General features: G+C 37.5%; 1 protein-coding gene across 3 annotated transcripts in view; it reads left to right on the plus strand.

Moving 5' to 3' along the window:
* The window catches only part of PHACTR4 (phosphatase and actin regulator 4), a 117964-nt gene that overhangs the window by 59244 nt on the left and 36549 nt on the right, over nucleotides 1-22171 (plus strand). The window contains exon 1 of one of the 3 annotated variants that reach the window (XM_044667944.1): nucleotides 3926-4118. The exons of the other annotated variants lie outside the window; for them this stretch is intronic. Within the exon in view, the coding sequence (XP_044523879.1) occupies nucleotides 4073-4118 (46 nt within the window). The 5' untranslated portion in view covers nucleotides 3926-4072. Of the gene's footprint in view, nucleotides 1-3925; nucleotides 4119-22171 lie in introns of those variants that run through there. 3 annotated transcript variants of the gene reach the window in all.

The following is a 22171-nucleotide window of genomic DNA, read 5'->3' on the forward strand; positions in this document are numbered from 1 at the left end:
TAAAGCCAACAATTCTATTGATTCTCATTAGGTAGAGGACAACTAAGCCTTATCATCTGTTTTTATATCCTGTGTTCTCTTGGCACCAACATCTGACCTGCTATATATTACCATGGGCTGCCTGTACCTTGCCATCTGCCCTGCACCTGATCTTTAGTCCTTGTAGTTTTTTCCATTCACTCTGCAGCCAAACTGTAATGTGTTTTCTTATATTAGTGTTATAGCCTTGAAAGCATGGACTTGTCTCTCTTTTTAAAAAAAAAAATATATATATATATATATTTTCCTGGGCAGCTAGTTGGCTTAGAGAATAGAGAACCAATCCTAGAGATGGGAAATCCTGGATTTAAGTCTGGCCTCAGACACTTCCTAGCTGTATCCTAGTCACTTAACTCCACTTGCCTAGCCCTTGCTGCTCTTCTGCCCTGGAACCAATACTTAGTATTGATTTTAAAACAGAAGGTAAGGGGATTTTTTTGGCTTTTTTTGTTGAGGCTTTTTTTTTAATGTCATTCCTAGCATTTTGCACAGGGTTTGTTCTGCACATAGTAAGTAATTAGTAAATGTGTTTGCATTCACTCATTCCAGACACTTTACCAGGTGCTGGTGATATATCAACAAAAATAAAATATTCATTGTGCTTCAGACCCTGTATTCTACTGGGGAGGGGACACTAATAACATGGGCACAGATATGAAATTTATGCATACTGTAGCAGAGAAGTGTAGTCTAAGTCAGTGATGGGCAAACATTTTAAAGAGGGGTTCAAAGGAAAGGAAATGCTCATCCACTGCTAGGAGATACAACCTTCAGTTACCAACACATAGTTGCATTAAGCCATCTTTCTCAGTCTAGAATATCACCAATGAAAATATGCCATAATATATTAAGGTATCCTGAAATGGAACTATCAGTAGAAAAAAAGGATAATATATGTTGGTACTTTCTCAGCAACTAGGTGGTGCTGTAATGCACAAAGCACTGAGACTTGAGTCAGGAATACTAAAGTTCACATTCAGCCTCAAATAGTGTGACACTGGATAGTTTGATTATTCTCAGCCTTATTTTTCTCATCTGTAAAAATGGGAATAAGAGCCCCTACCTTTCAGGTTTGTTGTGAGAAACAGATGAGAAAATAGCACACAAGTAGGCACTATGTCGATGTTAGGTATGATTATTATTACTCATTAATGTTGACCTCAAGATTGGCAATTGATAGATCTTCTTTCCATGATTAGAACTTTCTATAAATGTTACAGTGGAAAGAGTCCTGGACAAAAAAAAAAAAAGGTAAGAAAACAAGGACTAGCTGCTATGACATTGGGCACTCTAAGACTTAGTTTCCATATCTGTCCAAGAAAGGTTGGAGTTTGTTGAGCTTTTATTATGCATTTTCTACAGGTCATTTCCTAAGAATTCCTTGCTTTAGAGTCTCCTAGAGATTGTATTTTATCTGAGAGGTACTGGGGAGCCATTAGAATTTAAGTAGGGAAGCCTACTTTTAGGAATGTTGGATCAAACTGGGTCCTATGTTATTGTCTTCATAAAAATTCATCTGATCCACGAATTCTAAGTAAATATCTAGTTTTCCCACCAAAAAAAAAAAACCACATAGAATAGCTGGTTTTCAATAGTAGTAGTACTTTTGTAATTTGCCTTTCATATTTATTTCTTTTGAAGTCTAGCTGTTGTCATTCAGTCATTTCAGTTATGCCCTACCCTTTGTAACCCCATTTGGGGTTTTCTTGGCAAAGATACTGGAGTGGTTTGATCCTTCCTTCTCTGACTCACATTATAGATGATGCAGTTAGGGTTATGGTGACTTGTCCGAGGTCCCACAGTTAGTAAGTGAAATGTCTTCCTGACTCCAGACCCAGCACTCTATCCCCTGCTCCACCTAGCTGCAGACTAGACTCTTCATCAATTGTAGGAGGGTTGCCCCCTTCCCCAACCTTATTTTGTGGGAATGGTAAGAGAAAAACAGTATTCGTTTATTTAGAGAGCATCCAGCTTCTGAAGTTTCCTTTATCCATTATATTTCTTGCCCAAAATACTTTTCTGATTACTTGCCTATAAAAATCATAAAATTTAAAATTTGTAGGCAGTCTTAGGAAGGGACCAACTATTTTAATCCATCACTTATTTGACAAGTCTCTCTTGAAGAAAAACCCATTTCCCTGGAAAGCAGCTAGTTTCACTTTAGTCTTTGCAAATTGTAAGGAAGCTTTCCCCAGTGTTGAGCCTAAATTTGCTTCTTTGCAACATCCCCACACTATTCCTTATTTTGTCCTCTGGGACCAAACAGAATAAGTTTAATAATCCTTTTTGTCACATGAAAGCCTTTTTAAGTTCGTAAACACATTTTACCATGTTCTTTCCTCTAGACCAATGATGGGCAAACTTTTTAAAGAGGGAGTCAAAGGAAAGGAAATGCTCATCTGTCAGTCTGTTTCTAAGGCAACTCTTTCCAAGGTTCATTGTATTGTATCCTACTCATTGTATTTGTCAGATTGGGAATAATGTCGTGTGGCTGAATTGAACATTTCAAGGGGCTGCATCTGGCCCACAGGCTGTAGTTTGCCCATCACTGTTAGTCCTTCTTTGGAACAATAGAATGTTTTCATCCATGAACTTTCTAACCTTTACTCTGACATTTTTAGATTGACTGAGTCTTCCACATAGTGATATGGTCATGTTTTAAGTTCAAGTATTGAATTCTATTCCAGTTAAACATTTTGACATCACAGCAATTCCTTTACATATTCATATCAATGGAGTATTCGGGTCTAGAATAATATGCTCCCAAAGCTTTCAGACTGACACTTCAACGCTTAAATATTATGATATGGAGTATGTATTATATTTAGCTTCATGGTTGTAGTGTTTACCAGTTTATGGGGGGTGGTGCTTCATATTTTAAGAAACATTTCAAAAGAAGGACCATAAGTTACCAGGTGCTCTCATATTCCTAGTGCTTGGGACTATTCCTATTTACAGGTTTTTCCAGATTAATTCCTATTTTTGTGTTCCCCTGAATGGCAGTAGTTAGTGTTCTTCAGCAATAACTTAGTGCATGAATTAAATATCAACATCATCATCATCGCCAACATTTATATGGCACTTCCTATGTGCAGACACTGCTAGGGGCTTTATAATTATGATCTCATTTGATCTTCACAACCCTGTAAGGTTCATGCTATTATCCTCCAATGTTGAGGAAACTGAGGCTGAGAGACCAGGGTCACACCAGGAGGAAGTGTCCAAGGCCAGATTTGAATTTAGACTTTCCAAAGTCCAGGCTCTATGCACTCACTATGCCAAAAATGGAATGTTTGAATGGTAGTTTGTTGTTGCTATTGTTGTTTTCTATTCTTTGTGTTAGAAGCCTTTTTTCCCCTGTTTATTTCATTTGGATTTGGTTATGTCATTATTTGAATAAAGACTAGTTTGTCAGGGTATTTTGATATTCCAAGAGTAATTTTCTATATTCTTGGTTCTCCCGTACTGTCTTCCAAAACTCCCCTTTAGATGACCGTCTGCTCTAATGAATTACCTGTACTTCATTACACTGATGAGTGTATGTGTCGTTCCATTTACACAGACACACACACACATGCGTGCGTGCACACCCGCCCCCCCCCCCCTTTGGTGAAACATCTTACAGACTTCTTCTCTGGGCCTTGTGAGTTTCAGCCAAATTTAATATAATAAAAGGGGGCGGGGGGTGATGATAATTCAAGTTATACAGCTCAGCAGCTAGAATGTCATTGGCAGGCAGTCTCCTCCCCTTCCTGAATTTCAGCTCTAGGCTGCGCACAGTGGAATGACAGGCATTCCTGTGTGAGGAGAGCTGGCATGAAGGAATATTTGTAAGTTCTACAAGTGTCCAGACTGGGGACAAGGAGAGTGAAAACTCTTACAGATACCTGACATCATGCTCTTTCCTGAGCTTTGGCAATAAACTGAATGGATGGACTGCTTGTCTCCTGACACTGGATCTCTCAGTTTGGAAAGGTTTTTCTTCCTGCCAGGTTAGCTTGTGGTTGAAAGTGCCATCAAACTAAATCTAATCATGGGGCAAGCTGTTGTCTCGGGACCGGTAAATCCAGCTGCAGTTGGTGAGTAATGAAAGCCAAAGATGGAACAAATCTTTGCAGAGAATAAAACATCTTTGTAGGTGAATCTGAGTGTGATGGAGGAACATGAAATTTCTCTAGGGATGTGTGTAATTTTTCTTAAGAATGAATGAAAACTTAGAAGTTGTTTCTCTTCTGTTTACCTTCTTTCCCATTCACCATTTTCTTGTTGGAAGTTTTTATGTTGTCTTGCTGGATGACAGGGCCTTTCTTGTTTTTGACAGATAAGTGTTTGGGACCAATATTTGGGAGTTTAGTACACCACACAAGGGGAACCCAAGCATATGACAGGAGCTGTATACTTAGAACATAGGTGTGGCATTGGAACAGCTGATTGGCTATGATATCTATAAAAAGGGGTGGGGCACTTTCAAGAAATGACTAAATTTTTGGAGTCAGGTAATTTATTTAAAAGGTTTTTGGGTTTTTTTTAATATAACAAGACTTTCCCTCTGTTTTCTGTTTTCATCATTTTTTTCATTTCCAAACTTATTGTTCTAAATTTGAAACATTCTTACTATCTGCAAAATCTAGACCAACTAAGCTGACAATCAGTGCTGCAGAGGTTCAACTCTCACAACTGAAATCTGATGCCTTCCTTACTTCAAGTGTATTTCCCTTAAATTTTGAGGTGTTTTTTTTAACCCTACTGGTTGAATGGAGCAGAACAGCTTACCTTGAGGAAATTGTTTTTTATAGAATGATTTGTTTAAGGATTATGTAGAAAATGTCAGTTAATTTTCTCTTGCTGGTTTTGTTTTTTAAGAAAAATTATTGCTCTTTTCTCTGAGATTTTAGAAATGATAGAAAAGAGATGTCCAGTCCTGGATGGGTTAAGATATGTACAGTTTAGATTATAGAAAGAAATGGGGCAGGGATTTCATCTGAAGACTTTTTCAAAGAAATACTTTTCTCATTTACTGAAACTGATACACAGATATCCCTGTGAGTCAGAACCACAGTTTTTAAAACTGAAGTCAGGACTTGACTCATTCTTTTTCAGTTGCTAGGGCTGGGTCTATACTAACCTAATAACTCACTTCTGGCCCAATGAAGTCACTTCTGCTATGGAAACAAACAAGCTAAACAAGTTAAATTTTTAGTTGGGTTTGCTTCATGGTTGTTTTTAAAGAAGTATGAAAAGCCCCCCTGTAATGCCAGAGGCTTCTATCTTTTTATATCATTCTTTAATTTAAAAATGAAAGAACTTTGACAAATTTGAAGCTCTGTATAGGTGACAAGTAGTGGGGGATGTGTGAAAAAGTGCCCAAACCAGTGGAGCAGGGCATTTCCTAGAAATAGATAAGAGGGATGGATAGGATTTTAACTGGATGTGAATGAAGTAAAAGGAAGGTGGCGAGATATTCTGACCCTGAGAAAAATATAGATGAGAGCAGGATTGGCAGCTCAATGTTAGTGAGAACTTAATAGCTACCCAAAAACAAAATAGCTTGCCATGGGATGTCTCTTCCCTTCACTCCTAAGTCTCCATGACCACTTACTAGGTGGATATGTTGTATTGGAGCAAATTTTTATTTTTTTAAATAAACTCTTACCTTCTGTTTTAGAATCAATACTGTATATTGGTTCCAAGGCAGAAGAGTAAAGAAGTAAAAAAGGCTAAGCATGAGGGTAAATGATTTATCCAGGGTCACACAGCTAGGAAGTGTCTGAGACCAGATTTAAACCTCTAGGACCTCTCATCTCTAGGCCTGGCTCTAAATCTACTGTGCTTCCTAGCTGCTCCTTGGAGATTCTTTTTGATATCTGGTGTGAGCTAAGTTGCTGAAGTCTTTTTTAACTTGGAAACTTTGTTATTCTGTGAAAGAGGATTTTTATATTACAAGTTTAATTGTCCTATTCTTATACTTTACCTCATATCATTTAATTGACAATTGACTATATGGTTTTTAAGAGAAGGAATATCATTGGTATGCTATTTGATGGTGTAGTTTGGAACTTATATTTGAAGAAAATATGGTGAGCCAGACACTGAATTTTAGGAAGTCTTAAGATTTAAGTTCTGGTGAATCTGTAAACTTATTCTCCCTGTATGTAGAACAGTTCTTTCTCCATTTAGAAGGAGGCATTACATATTAGTAATAGATATGGTCTCAGTGACTACCAAAAGGTAAACATAGCAAGTAAATTAGGAGTTTTCATTCATTTCTTGGTAGACCTAGAATGATGAAAGTTAACAGCACCCAGAAGTTAGAATGTCAGAGTCAGTAAGAACTTTTAAGACATGCAATGCTAAAGCACAGGAAGATAGAGCTGGCAAGGTCTTATTTATCATCTAATTCAGTGATTTTCAACTTTTTCCTTATGGGAAATCCGTTTTCACAGACATCCCCCACAAAATGACAGTTGTTTGAGAATACGCATAATGACAAAAATTAATCACAACTGCATCTACATTCTTTTGGAAAATAGCAATGTTTATTCACTTGGGAAAAGGACGCTTCCTTTAAAAAAAAAAAAAAAGCCGAAATCACCATACACAGATGCAATGACACATCCCTGCTCTCACAGCTCCTGCTTCCTGGGGATTCCACAGGAATACTGGGGACCATTGTCCTCTCATTTTACAAATGAGGAAGTTGTCTTTAAATTTTAGTGTTCAAGTCGACCTATAGGTAATTAATAGCAGAGCAGGAATAAGGCTTGGGGTCTCCTAATTTCTGATGTGGTAGTGCTGCTCTTTCTGTTTCTGCAGTCATTTATTGCCATGTGCAGAACATTGAACCAGGCTCAGGGAAGATTAGACTCAAAATGATTAAAATGAAATAAATTAATATCATAAGTAAATAAAATGAACCCATATGGACTGCAACATCTAGTAGAGAAATAAAATGCCTAGTCAAGTAACTCTAATACAAGGTCACACAAATACAAATACATAGGAGGTGAATAGCAAGAACCTTGTGAGGTCCTAGAAGCAAAGGATTGTCAAGGAATATTCAGTGAAGGAAGATGACCTTCATGTTGGACCTTCAAGAATGAATTTGACAGACAAAGGTAGAAGAGAGCATTCCATGGATAGGAACATTGTAAACACAGTATGGCTCTAGATATGTGTTTCCAGGGGCAGGTAGTACACCTATCTGCAAAGTAGTGTGGATGAAAAGGGCTAGTAGGAGACAAGCAAATTGCCACTGGATTGTCACTAGATAATAAGTAAATGAAAAATTGAATAATAATAAAAATTCTTTAAAATAACAATCCTAGGAAACCAGTACTGCAATCAAAGAGAAATCTTTCCTTCTTAGAAATCAGTAGCATATACAATTTAATATAAAAATCCATTAAAGTTATGTCAGAATAACCAGTCAGCATGAAAAATGCTCATCATCAAGAATGATGAATCTGGAATGAATACAACTTTATAACAAATTAAAAATTCAGAGTAAAACTCAATACTTTTCACTTCTTTAAACAAAAATTGCATATATTAATTCATATTAAAATTTTATTGTTAAGTGAAATAGATCTCTACCAATTCTGGTCTTAGATTTTCACAGATAATCCTGAATAATTCTTTGTACTTCCTGTTCAACAACATAAAAACTCTCTGTACATAAAGAGTCCTTTATTACATGCCATATCAAAGCAGGTATGTTAATTAATACATGACCTGAAATTAGTCACAAGAGCAAAGAATTTTCATAAGCTATGCTTATTTGGTCCACCCTATGTTTTCTCCCACACTTCCCCATAGCTCTTATCCATCCTTTTCTTTTCCCTTTCACTCTTTCTACCCTCTTATTTCCTCAGCTTTTCCAACTTCTTTCTAAATAAAACAAATTATTTAAGTTCTTTGAGCTTGTTAACCTTTCTTATAAAAATGAGGATCCTAGAATTCAGAATTTAAAGATAACTTAGAGTTTCCCTAGGTCAGCTAAGAGAATTTGAGAGCTAAGAAAATTGAGGTTTTGAAAAGGCATGTGATTACCCAAGGTTACACAGGCCATGAGCAAATCCAGGCTTGTGATCAATTCTTGTTCCATATTTTTTGTGATTTTTCACTGTCATGATGCCTTTCCAGGAACTCTCTTGTTTCTTTATTGGCTTTATATGTTGTAATTTCTATAACTAAGTATTCCTTACATTAATACCTTAGATAGTCCAGGCTCAAAATGTTCTCTCCTATTTGATGGCAATTGCCAGAGCTTGTGCTTGTTCTTCTGACCTAGCATCCAAGAGTTCAGGATTTGTTCCATAGCACATCGGGGCATTAATAGAGGAGAGACTTAAGATAAGCCTTAGAAAGAAACCCTGTTACAGTACACTCCATCTTCTCCCTTTAGCACTGGTATTTAGACTTTTGTGAATTCTCTTTGCCTCACAATACTAAAAAAAAAGACTAAATTGCAATAGGAGGTTAAAAGTAGGTAGATTTCAACTACCATACCCAAGGTTTTTCCTAAACCTATATTGTCTAGGTACTTTCAAATGAATGGAGAGGAAGATGGATAACAGGTGTAAAAAATAGGAGGCAGTGCAATGGATAGCTTTAAAGAGCTGTGTTCAAGTCCTGCCTCAGATGCTTAATAATGATTGAAAAGAATTCCCACCCCTGAAATGGCCTACAGGACATAACTGTTCTCTGAGTCATCAGAGAAAACCTACAATACAAGTTTCTTCCAGGAAGAGGAAATAAGCAGTTTTCCTATCTCATCTAGAATCCATCAGGAAAAAGCAGTTCAAGATCTCCTTGCAGGCTCCTTTGACCATCAAGAAAGGATTTCCGGTTCCAGTAGAGCATTGGAATATAGCCCTCTCTTCACTGAGGTGGAATTCTGGAACTGGTCATAGGATAGAAGTTACTGATCTTCCATTTTCCTTGCAGAATGAAATTTGGAAAGATTTCAGACATCCACTTTTTTTCTGCTTTCCATCAGTGAAACAGTCCAGGGCCCTATCATTGTATTTAACATAAAACCCTTCATACAGAATTTTGGCCCCAAAATACACATGAGTCAAATTGTCTGCCCAAACATGGGCAGGAAACTGCATTTCCAGATACCCAAGTTCTGAACTATTTGTATGGATAGGAGGGAAACATTCCTCTGTTCCCCTGGCTGTTTCTTTACCTCTGAGAATGTGAGGTGCTTTCTAATTCCTAAGGTAATTAATTCAGTGGAGTGTTTTGGTTTTTTTGTTTATTTGTTTGTTTGTTTTTTTATCCTTATCTTCTATCTTGGAATTGATACTAAGTATTGGTTCCAAGGTAGAAGAGTTTTGAAGTCTAGGCAACTGAGGTTGTATCTTGTCTAGGGTCACACAGCTAGGAAGTATCTAAATCCATATTTGAACCCAGGACCCCCCATCTCCAGGCCTGGCTCTCTATCCATTGAGCCATCTAGCTGCCCCTCAGTTGAGTATTTTAAAGGTGATTTATTATTCTTCCAAATGTGTTTGTGCTGCTGATTGATTAGCAGTTCCTTTAGTTTCTATTTCACCCCCAAATCAAAATGCCTCCTTTAAAGGGCAAAGATGAATAAGTGCAATAGTGTTGTCTGCTTTTCTCATGAGTACTAGAAAGTTGTTGTGCAAGAATAGGAAGATTCATTTTTGCCTATGAATCTATAATATGATAAGAATCATAGAATATTATAATAGGGAAAGACCCTGGAGATCATCCAGTTTCACTTCTCCTTGACATATCTCAACAAATCATCACTATTAGGCTGGAGTTCATAGCAGGAGGGAGCTTACCAATCTGAGATGTCTAACTGACAATTAATAAGTCTCCCTTCTGTCATATTTGATTCTACCACTCACTCACCCACCCTTCCCTAATTTGACTTTTTGGAGCCAGATAGAATATGTGCCTGTTTTTTCTACATTGTAGCCACTATCTTCCAATTTTTGAAAGGCCATGTCCTCTCCTTGTTCCTCAGTGTGTTTGTTTTTCCTTCGGGATAAACATCCTCATATTTACATTTATATAAAGGTTTTTTTTTCTTTTGTGTGAGTTAAATATCTGGGGGGACCTCCAATCCAGTCTCATCCCAGAAGATTCACCACCATACATAACCATAAGAATCACAGAGTCAAGTGTCTTGATTTGTCAGCATGGCAGGCAAAATTCCTGACCAGCAGAAGTCATGGAAGTTAGGGGATGTGATTATGGAGATTGAGGTGAAACCTTGAGCCAAATAAAGGATCCTTGGGGTAACCTTTAGACTGAGCTTAAAAAGCTAGCTCCTGAAGCTCTATAGGCTCTCTGCCATTCCTTTGGGCTTTTGAAAAGACCCCTCTATCTCAGTCATCTGACTTATCTATGTAGGCCATCTCTGGCAAGCTTGTTGTAGGGACGGTGCTGGGCTGGCATCCTGGAACTTGGTCTCCATAGAAAATCTAGGACCTGATGGAGCATAAGTAACTTGGCTTGGGGCATACTTTAAATTAGAAAGACTGGAAACCCTGTTTCTCTTTTTCTCTTTACTAATAAATACTCATAAATTTAGTATGAAGTCTCCAAGATTAATTTTTATTCCTAAATTTTTAAAGAATTCTTTTATTTTAATTGTAAATGCTTATATACTTATTCACATGTGATCAATTGTGTATGAAAAAAACTGGTGCAGCCTTACTTGCATATTAACTCTTAATTTTTTTAAATTTCTTTGCATTTCTATTGAAAGAGGCATGTGCATGATTTGCTTACAAAGCATCTATGTGTAATGGTTTGGAATTTTTAAAAAATATAACAAAAAAAACCTTAACATTTTTCAGACTGCAACCAACCTATATATAAAGATTACGTATGCCTCCACAAATATACTTAACACAACTCAGGTAGTTGTTGACTGTAATCAGCAGAAACAGGGCACATTTTAAAAGCTTTCCTTCCAATTTTCTTCTCCAATAATGTGGAGTTTTCATCTAATCATAATCATGACTTTTATCATCTCGATTGATATCATCTTGGCTGACAAAGTCATCCCAATCATTTTGTTCTCCTACTTTGTGTTCATCAAAGCTTATATCTTCAGTGTAGTTTTCAATATCTTGGATTGTGTACTACTCTACATTTTGACCATTCTTTGAAATAAGCTCACCACAAAAGTCCTTGTTCTTAAAATGGTGTTAGAATAATGCTTTTCTGTTGACATTCTGACATTTTTCTGAGCAACTCTTTCAAACAATAATGGTCTCTTCATTCCCTTTCCTTTTTCTTCTGGTTCTTTTAGGCACTTTTTCATCCTTTCTGAGACACAGGTCAGGCATTTCTTCATGGTCTTTGGCTGTGTATTCCCTTTAAATGTAATTTTCATGTGGCTGCATTCAACTCTTCTAATTTCCTATAATATTCTTTTTTTCCCCTTAAACCCTTACTTTCTAAGAAGTCTTTAGTAACAACTCTTAAAACAGAGGGGCAAAGGGGGCAACTGGGTAAGGGTTTAAAAAAAAAAAAGATAGTTGGGCAAGGGCTAGACAATGGGGGTTAGATAACTTACTCAGAGTCACACAGCTTGGAAGTGTTTGAGGTCAAATTTGAACCCAGGTCTTCCGGACAACAGGCTTGGTGCTCTATCCACTGTGCCACCACCTATCTGCTCAGATTTCATCCATGACCTTTTGGATCTTCTTTTTATTTGGTCCATTCCACTTTTCATGGAACTCTTTTCTTTATTGGATTTTTTAACCTTTGTTTCTCAATAGGTCAATTCTGTTTTTTTTTCCTTAATATAATTTTATTTTTTAATATTTTTCCATGGTTGCATGATTCATGTTGTCTCCCTCCCCCCTCTCAGAGCTGACAAGCAATTCCACAGGGTTATGCGTGTATTATCACTCAAAACCTATTTCCATATTATTCATTTTTGAAATAGAGTGATCTTTTAAAACCCAAACCCAAATCATATATCCATATAAATAAGTGATAAATCATGTTTTTCTTTTGCATTTCTACTCCCACAGTTCTTTCTCTAGATGTGGATAACATTCTTTCCCATGGGTCCTTTGGGATTGTACTGGGTCATTGCATTGCTATTAATAGCAAGGTCTATTACATTTGATCATCCCACAGTTTCATTTACTGTATATAATGTTCCCCTGGTTCTATTCATTTCACTCCAGTTCATGTAAGTCATTCCAGTTCTTATAGAAATCAAGTGATTCCAGCTTTCACTGCTACTAAGCCATCATTTTTACTTTGCCCCTCTGGAGCCACAGTTGGAGTATATGAAGAAAATACAGCTTCAGGGTCTTGGGAACTCTCAGGGGACAGTGGACCACACTTTGAAGGACCACTGCACTACACCATGCCCTGAAGTAGTATATTTAATATTTTGTAATTCTCTGTATCTATATAATGTGATTCAGGAAAAGATTAAAACTTAGAGCTATGAGCTATTATTTAGTTGTAAGTAGGCACTGTGTGTGTCCTTGGGAAGATTGGTTACTTTCTTTTTACTATCCCCAAGTATACTAATATCTGCCTTCTTTCTGTTAATTAATACCTACAAAATTCTTTGAAGATGAAAAGTGTTGAGTATTATATTAGTGGCATATATGTACTTTTTAAAAAAATCACATCTCGAACATTTATATTGAAGCAGCTAACTTCTGCTGAACTTGAGTTGCCAATTCTGTTAGCCAAGAAAATCTAGTGCCTGTTAGGAGAGACAGGAGAGTCTTATACGTGGAAGATTCATGATTCACAGATTCATCATCTAACCTTTAGTAATCGATTTACTTTTTCTGAGCCTCAGTTTCCCCCTCTGAAACATAAGAAGTTGTTAGACTAGATAATCTCTTAGATTCCCTGCAGCTTTGGTAGTCTAATCAGAACACTCTAATAAAGTAGAAAATAAAACATCAGGGTTTTAAAGAGAAAGTATGTTTCTTATACCCTCTGGCTCCCAGGACAGTATTAGAGAAGAGAACTCCAAACTCTAATATGGTTTAGTTATCTTTTACTTCCTTCCTTCAATAGTGCCAAGCCTTCCAAATCTGTGACACATTCTTCCAGTTGCCTGTAGCTACATAATTCAAAGAAAGAGGGATTTTCTAAGATGATCATTAAAAGAGCAACTGCATCTTCGACTCCATTTTCTGGCATGCAAAAAGAGCTGGGAGAGCAAGTGCCTTTTCCTGACTCAGAAAATGGGGAATGAATTTATAAGGCTACATTATACCACCTAACTCCTGTAAAAGGTTAGCTAAATACTGGTCAACAGTGGCACTTCCAAATTTTTTCTAATGAGAATGAGTATCAAGGAAGCAAAAACTATCTGAGGTGTGAACTGATGATTTGCGAGCAAATTAGGTTACTAACAAGCAAGTCTCCTGTAAGTGTTCCACCCTCTAATTACCATGCAAGGAAAGAACTGCTGGCACAGTTGCATCATAATAAAACAAGAGATTGGTGATTTTGAGATGCCTGCTGGTGCTTTCCCTGGGTAGTCATTGGCTCCTCTGCAGTGGGCTCTGCTCAGATTTTCACATTAGAATTCAGTGTGAGAAACTTGAACTGCTGTTAGGTAGGATTCGAATTGTTCCAAGATTAGTATATACAAGAATCATTGTTTCTGACAGTTGGCAATGTGTGTGAAAGAATCTTGTACCTGGGGTGGGGTGGGGTGGGGTGGGGAGGTCTTGTTTTTATCTTAGTCTCCCTGGCTCCTATATCATCTTGCATTGTATATAGTAGCTATTTTAAAATATTTATTGAATCTAATGAATTAACAACAATAATAATAAGCTTGCATTTATATGACACCTTAAGATTCATAAGGTATTTTACATATTATCACATTTGAACTAGTATTTTAATTTTCCAAATAAAAATGAAATGTTGAACTGAGTTTACAAAGTGAAACTAAAATACATATCTATAAATGTATATGAAACTGCAAATCTCTATAATATCACATACATAATACCTTTATTACATGAAGATAATAAAAGTGATTATCAGAGTTTTGCTGCTTGTCTAAGATTCTTTCTGGCCTTTTCTTCTGTGCATTTGAAAAACATTTCAGTGGCCTTTTCTTTTTTTTTTTTTCTTTAGGAAGGTATAATCCTATCATTACATTTTCCTACCTACCTCAAATTAACCAAAAACAAACAAAAAAAACTGGTAGCATGCATAGTTTAGCTAACATCTTCACATTAGTTATGTCAGTGTGTCTCATTCTGAACTTGAGTCCATTAATCCCCCTCTGGCTGACATGAAAAAGGAGACACTTGACAAAAAATATTTACAATTTAAGCCACTGGTCACTTTAAAGTAAGTTCTAAATTTGAGAAAACAACTTACCCATTAGAAGTTTAATCTGGTTAATATTTTAGGGATGTGAGTTTTTAATGATGCCTCAGATGAGAAATAGTTCATTTTTATGAGAATCTAATGTTTTGGAGTACAAATTAAACTAGAAAGATTTATTGCCTAACTCTTACAGAAGTTTTAAGGCCTCAGTCTCATTCGAATTTGATTTAGCTATATTTGGAATGCTATCTTCATAAATATTAGTCATGAAAGAGCAACACAGTAGGTAAGCTTGAATTACAACATTTAAGCTTAAAGTTATGAAGGTTATCAGGGAGGGGGGTCCTGTTTCAGTAAGATCTAAGCTCCTAGATGTTATTTGCTTTTTTGTAATCTTAGCTCTGCCACCAGGCTCTTCATTAAGGTTCTTAACTACTTATTTAATTGAGTTGACATCTTAGCCATTGCAATGCCCCTTTATTCCTTCAGAAATAAATACTGTCTTATAATCACTTTAAAATATGTATATGAATTAAGTGGAATGAAGGGCTTCTTCCTTTCCATGGGTGTCTTTCTTGTTCCCCATAGTGGCAAGGTTGCAGCATCAACCACAAATCAGTCCCTTTAGCTGATGTGGTTTTTGGACTCCTGAGTGCAGTAGCCCCTTGATTCTTATTGAGATATTAAAGGCTTAAGTGGTGGTGGTAGTTGGATTTAAATGGCTTTTTGACATGGAAATGAGCAGTTCCCAGTCCATCTCAAATATGGGCCTTAGGAATGAAGGCTTTTTAAATTAAGCATTCAAATTAGTTAAATTAATTTATTTTATTCCTACAGATTGGATGTATAGTGCTGCTGAGGAAGGTATATCATCTAAAATGTTAAATCTTGATGTGGTAGAAGATAGTCTCTATGGCTTACTTAGCCACAGTAAGGCCTTGGGTGGACAAGTCATTTCACTTTCCTGGGTCTCAGTTTCCTCAGCTTAAGATCCCTTCTAACTCTGACTTCTCCTCCTAAACTCTAAGCAGTTTAGTATTCTATCTCTTTGTAACTGCTTTAGTGTGAAGTCAAAGGATTTTCAATGTCTTGTTGGGCAGAAATGTTGTATAAAATGATGCTTGAAGATATGATTGTAAATGGATTGTTAGGGCTTGAAAATGTGTTGTTATGTGAAGATTTTAATTATAATGGAATTAATCTGTAATGTAACAGAATTATCAAGGATATTTTTGTTAAGAAGAATTTTATAAACTAACACATGGGAGTTGGAAATATTCCCTACCCTATCCCTAATCCTTCTGGACCAAATTAATTAGAGACTAGGACTATCCAATCTTTCTTGGGGAGAAGCCATATCTGGGTTCTTTAAGGCTCAGAAAATTGTTTGGGAGCTGGTGGAGGTATTGGTGTCTAGCCTTAATGATTTCTCTACTTCAGGCGAAGGTATAGAGAGTGGCAACTTCTGTTCCTCATCATCCATGTGAGAGGTTCCCTCAGAGAGGCAGTATAATGTAAAGTACACAGTACTTTGGACCCAAATAGCCCAAGCAAGACATTTAACTTCCTAGTCTCCATTTTTTTTTTCACCTGTATAGTGAAGACAGTACTGCAGTATATATACTTCATAATATTGTTGTGAAACTCAAATGAGATAATGTGTAAAAAGAAAGCTCTTTATAAATGTGATACAAATGATGATTATTACATAGAATACTCTGGCAATAAATTAAAAATACTGGAGAAAATTTCTTGCTATTTTGCTTTGAGAAGCCCTTTAATCTCTTCACATTGTCTCAGCAGAGTGGATGGAAAGAGCTTCTCAGAGCTTTATTTTAATCAGTTATGGGTGTTGCTTCTGAATGACAGAAAATTTGGTTTCCAAAGTACTCCTAGACTAGTTTCCACCTGAAACACCTCAGAGGGTGTCTTGGGGAGTCCTGTTTGTCTCTCCCACAGACCTTATCAATGGCATGTACTAGCTGTCTCAACTTGAACTGTGACTGAAGAAAGAAGGTATAAACAAGGGTGTAAAGCAGCCATTAAGAAAGCCTATAAATGGGGGGGGGCAGCTGGGTAGCTCATTGGATTGAGAGTCAGGCCTAGAGACGGGAGGTGCTAGGTTCAAATCTGGCCTCAGCCACTTCCCAGCTGTGTGACCCTGGGTAAGTCACTTGACCCCCATTGCCTACCCTTAACACTCTTCTGTCTTGGAGCCAATACACAGCATTGACTCCAAGATGGAAGGTAAGGGTTAAAAAAAAAGAAAAAAGAAAGAAANCAGCTGGGTAGCTCATTGGATTGAGAGTCAGGCCTAGAGACGGGAGGTGCTAGGTTCAAATCTGGCCTCAGCCACTTCCCAGCTGTGTGACCCTGGGCAAGTCACTTGACCCCCATTGCCTACCCTTAACACTCTTCTGTCTTGGAGCCAATACACAGCATTGACTCCAAGATGGAAGGTAAGGGTTAAAAAAAAAGAAAAAAGAAAGAAATTCTATAAATGTAAAAATATTTATTAGTAATAGAAAATACAAACTGGAAAGTTGATGTTGAAAAGTACTATAATCTAATCAGTTCATTAAATGCAATCATATCACAGTGGTACTAGAAAAAACATCAGAAAATTTATACCACAAAAGGTACATGATTATAGTCATATTATTGTGTGGCAAAGAATGATGGAGGTAAAAAATACTTCCCTTGCAGTGCAGTGGAAAGAGTGCTGAATCTGGAATTGGGGAGCTCAATCCCAGTTCTGCTGCTTACTGCCCCTATAACTTGGTGCTGCTTAATGACCTCATTTTGAAAACAAGGGTGTTTTATTAAAGATCACCTCTAAGGACCATCCCATTGATCTCTAAATCGACGCACCTAAGAGATGCAGAATAAAAAAAGCATGATAAAAAGAATACTATGAGAACAGCTGGGTAGCTCAGTGGATTGAGAGCAAGGTCTAGAGACAGGAGATCCTAGATTCAAATTTGACGTTAGACACTTCCCAGCTGTGTGACCCTGGGCAAGTCACTTGACCCCCATTGCCTACCCTTATCACTCTTCTGCCTTGGAACCAACATATAGTATTGATTCTAAGGCAGGAGGTAAGGGTTTAAAAAAAAAAAAAAAGAATACACAGACTTGCCATAGCAGTGTAAAGAAAGATGGCTTCAAACTGAAAAAAAAAATCATGGTTAATACAGTGGACAGAATTGGTGATACTTTGTTAATGCAGTTTCTTTTTTATCAGTCAGTAAATAACAGAAAGGTATGGTTACCTTAGTTGTTTGCAGCCCCTTTTTTTATTGTTTTGTTTAATTGCTTTAGAGCAGTGGTTCCCAAACTTTTTTGTCCTACTGCCCCCTTTCCAGAAAAAATATTACTTAGCACCCTGTCACATACTATCACTGCCCCCTTAGAGTTATTGACCACCCCCAAATGCACCTGTGGCCATCACCTCCCTGCCCCCTCCCATAGCTGAAGCACCCACCAGGGGGCAGTGGCGCCCACTTTGGGAATTACTGCTTTAGAGTTTGACTTTTTTTCTATGATTGATTTTTGTTCAGAAGTTTGCTTTGTTTTTATTTTTGTTTATGATTTTGCTTGAACTGTCTTTCCTTGGTTCTTATTCCTCTATACAAATGACTTTTTGAAACAATAGGAGTCAAAACATATCAACAGTTTCAAAAAATAAATATTTGAGCTGACCATGGTAGTATAAAGTCAGTAATCCTTGCTTCTTGGGAAGGTGAAGCTGTTGCTAATTCTTATGCCTTCTGCTCCCACTGTGGTACATAGTGACTGGCTCTGGACATACAAAAACAAAATTAAAACAGTCCCTATCCTCAAAAAACTTTCATTCTATTGGGGATAAACAATACAGTTTCACAAAATAAATACAAGCTAACTTCTGGGGTAGGGAAGCAACTGGGAGGGTGAGGAAATGATGCTTAAGCTCAGCTCTGGAAACAAGAATTTCAAGAGGCATAGGTAAGGAATGGAGGGCATTACAGCGTTATAACATCTTGCATGTTTGATAAGCATTTGATATGTTACATAGAAGAAGGCCTAGAATAGACCACTCACCTACTCTACTAGAGACCTCAGTTGACATTGAACCATTAATAAATACTCCTTGAGTCACCCGTTCAACTAATTTTTTATTTGTTTGTTTTCTCTAAAAAAAATTATTGATACATTTTGTTTTTACATCACCTACATTTCCCACTATATCATTATCACTCTTCCACTACATCCCTTTTTTTTTTTTTAACCCTTAACTTCTGTGTATTGGCTCCTTGGTGGAAGATTGGTAAGGGTAGGCAATGGGGGTCAAGTGACTTGCCCAGGGTCACACAGCTGGGAAGTGTCTGAGGCCCGATTTGAACTTAGGACCTCCCGTCTCTAGGCCTGACTCTCAATCCACTGAGCTACCCAGCTGCCCCCTACATCACTTATTTTAAAAATTTAAAAGGAAAAAGGGGGAAAAATCTGTAAAACTAGCCAATATGTTGAAAAGGTCTGATTTTTCTCTACAGTGTTATATACCCATTGTCTCCTTCTCTAAAGAAGATGGAGGAGAGATGTCTCTCATTTCTCTTCCATGGGATCAGGCTTGATTATTGTAATACACAGCACTGTGGTCTGTGGACACTAAGCCACTCTCCCCCAGTCTCCAACCCCCCACAGAGTTACCAGAAAGGTATAGGTACTCCTGCAGAGCTGCTCCCCTCCCCCTCTCTACTCTTGCTGAGGACATTCCTCACTTCACCCACCCCTCCACCCAGCAGCCCAATAGGAGCGCTTCCTTCCTCCCCTGTGGGAGGTAAGGTGGGGGACTTGCCTGGCACCTAGTGGTGGGGAGGGGCACAGCATGTGGTCTCTGGTGGGGGTGGGGCCTGGCACTCTGGCTCTAAAGGCTTGTCATCACTAGTTTAGATTGTTTTCCTGATTCTCCCATTCTTAACCTCCCCTAGATCCCTTTGTTCCCTATCTCACCTCTGTGCCTCAGACTTTATAGGAAAAAGCTAGCTATACCTGTAGCCTCTTAATTTCTTACCTTAAATCTTTCCATTGTGTAAATAGAATTAGCTCTAGCCCATTCCTAGTTAAACTCTTACCTACCCTAGGCATAGAAATGATGTCATCCTCACCTCCCTTAATGGGGATGGGAGACGAGTTACATGTGACAATAAGTAACAAATCAAGAACAAGGGACTGCCCTTTGGGCAGTCCAAAATCAGTGTAGAGGCTGCCATTTGTCCACTTGAATTAGAGGGGGACCTACAGGAAGTGACGAGAGACATTATCTCTTCAAGTATGTTGGTTACTTCCTGTGGAGGGCGTCCCGCCTTGAACTTGGTGCTGAAGGAGCTCCTGAGACCTCAGGCAGCTTCTACTCTGTATTGTCACGTGGGTAAGTTAGGCTGACTTCCTTGGCCTACCTAGGCGGCTTCCAAACTCTGCCTTAAGTAGGCTCTAGCCTATCTGGTTGTTAGGCCTTGTGACTTGCAGCCTAATTTATTTAGCCTTTTAACCTTCTCTCTTGTCCAGGCCTCCACAGGCCTCTCCCTTTCTCTTTATTCCTATACCTTTACCTTCCTGATTGTAAATAAAGTGCCTTAACCAGATGCTGACTTGGGTCTGATTTAATTACGGAATCAACCTGAATTGTTGATTCCTGGCAGCCACACTTTAAATACATAGCTATAAAATACCTAAATTTCCCTCTTACACCATCCTAGATCTTGACTTTATCATTCAACTCATGGGTCTTTCCAAAGATATTTCAGTGGCCCCTTCTTTAATCTCATCTACCTTCATCTCTACAACATTTTGTACTGTATACTACTCTCCTGGTTACTTTCTCCCCACCAGATTGTTTTGTTAATACTTTTCTTCAGGTTCTCCTACCTCCTGTCTTTTTTCTTAGTTTGTCTTTATTGATTCTTCATCTGTGGACACCCCTTAATTGTGGGTATACTCTTAAGACTTTTACTTCACTCTTTCACTTAGTTATCTCACCACATCTCATAAATCCAATTTTACCTTTTCTTTGCAGATGATACGAAGATTTCTGTATCAGCTGAAGTCACTTTCTTGAGCTCCAGTCCTACACACCATTAGCAAGCAGCCCATTAGATGTTTCAAACTGTATGCTCTGGAGGCATCTCAGATTTACTATGTACAAAAGAGAACTCATCTGTTTTTCTCCCTCCATATCCCCTAAAAATATGATCATGAGACTACATTTATCACATTTGTTTACCTTTAACAAATAGTCCATTTTCCCAATCTAGTCGTTTTCATATTCATGATTACTTTTATATATATATATATATATATATATATATATTCTTCCCTCCCCAATGAAAAAAAAAAAGACAAGTAGAACCCTAAAATCCTTGTAACAAATATGGATTGTCAAGCAAAGCAAATGAATTCATTAGATACATCCAAAAGTATATTGTCTCATTCTGCTTTTTGAGGCCATTCTTCTGTGTTTAAGAGGTAGGGAGCATGCTTCACAGTCAGTTCTCTGAAATCATGGTTGATCATTGAATTGATCAGAGTTCTTAAAGTCTTTGAAAGTTGTTTGTCTTTAGAGTATTGCTCTTATAGAATAAATTTTTCTCCTGGTTCTGCTCACTTTACTCTGCAATCAGTTCATACAAGTCTTATGTTTCTTTAATCATTTTTTTGTAGCCAAATAATAATCCTACTAAATGCCATAATTGTTTGATTCTTCACCAGATGATGGACCACCCTGCAGTTGCTTTTTTTCTCCCCTGCAGTACATTTTTAATGGGGTTTAGATGAAATAAGTTCCAATTATCTGTATCTCTTAGATAATTTTAAAAAATCTTTGTTTTTTATAAAAGTTATTCAAGTACATTGATCCAAACTCTAGGGATCATACTTTCCTATAAAATGACCTAGTTCATTAGCTCCAGGATGGAGAAGATTTGGAGAACATGATAATGGTATGAGAAATGAAGAAAGCTACCCTAGCTTGGAGAGAAAATTTCTTAATTTTTAGTGCCATGAAGTTTATTGCAAAGCCATGTTGCAGTATTGCTTTTCTATTTTGGAATTTCTATAATACCAGAACAATTATATAACACATTTTGTTAGTACCCTAAATGGCAACAAGATTTCTAGGCTCACAGAAAATGAAACCTCAAAACATTTTGGGAGTAGCTTTTTTTTTATTATTTGATAAATATCCTGAAATCACCTGGACTTTTGATAGTGGTTTTGGTATAGTCTTGAATGAAAAAGTGACTTGAGCTTTGATGGCAGAACATTGAAAACTCCAAGCAGTGTCCAGGCATTTTCCTCCCAACAACCATAGGAGTATGTACAAGCAATAGTATCATCCTCCCTGTTTTACATCTGAGGAAACCTCTACTCTAGAAGGTGGCATGACGATCAGAGCCTAGGTCCACTTATCCTAAAGCCAGTGTGCCATCACTACACCAAATAATTGTTTACATTTATAAACTTCAAACACAGCATCCCTTGAGGAGATGTTACATGGTTCTGGTATTGCAATCCATATTTCATAATGTGGAAAATGATTCAAAGATTGTGATTTTGCCTTAGGCCAGTGATGTCAAGCCTTTTAGAGACTAAGTGCCCAAACTACAACCTTCATGCTGCATGTGATTTCCCCCCCACACACCCTGCTGAGCAGAAGGGCAGCAATGTCCTCAGGCACATTTGGAGAGGGGGAAGGGAGAATACCACTCTGGCATGTGTGCCATAGATTTGCAAACATGACCCTAGGCCATATTGCTTTCCATCTTCATCTCAGCTC

This window comes from Gracilinanus agilis, chromosome 3, assembly GCF_016433145.1.
Source record: "Gracilinanus agilis isolate LMUSP501 chromosome 3, AgileGrace, whole genome shotgun sequence".
Classification (NCBI taxonomy): domain Eukaryota; kingdom Metazoa; phylum Chordata; class Mammalia; order Didelphimorphia; family Didelphidae; genus Gracilinanus; species Gracilinanus agilis.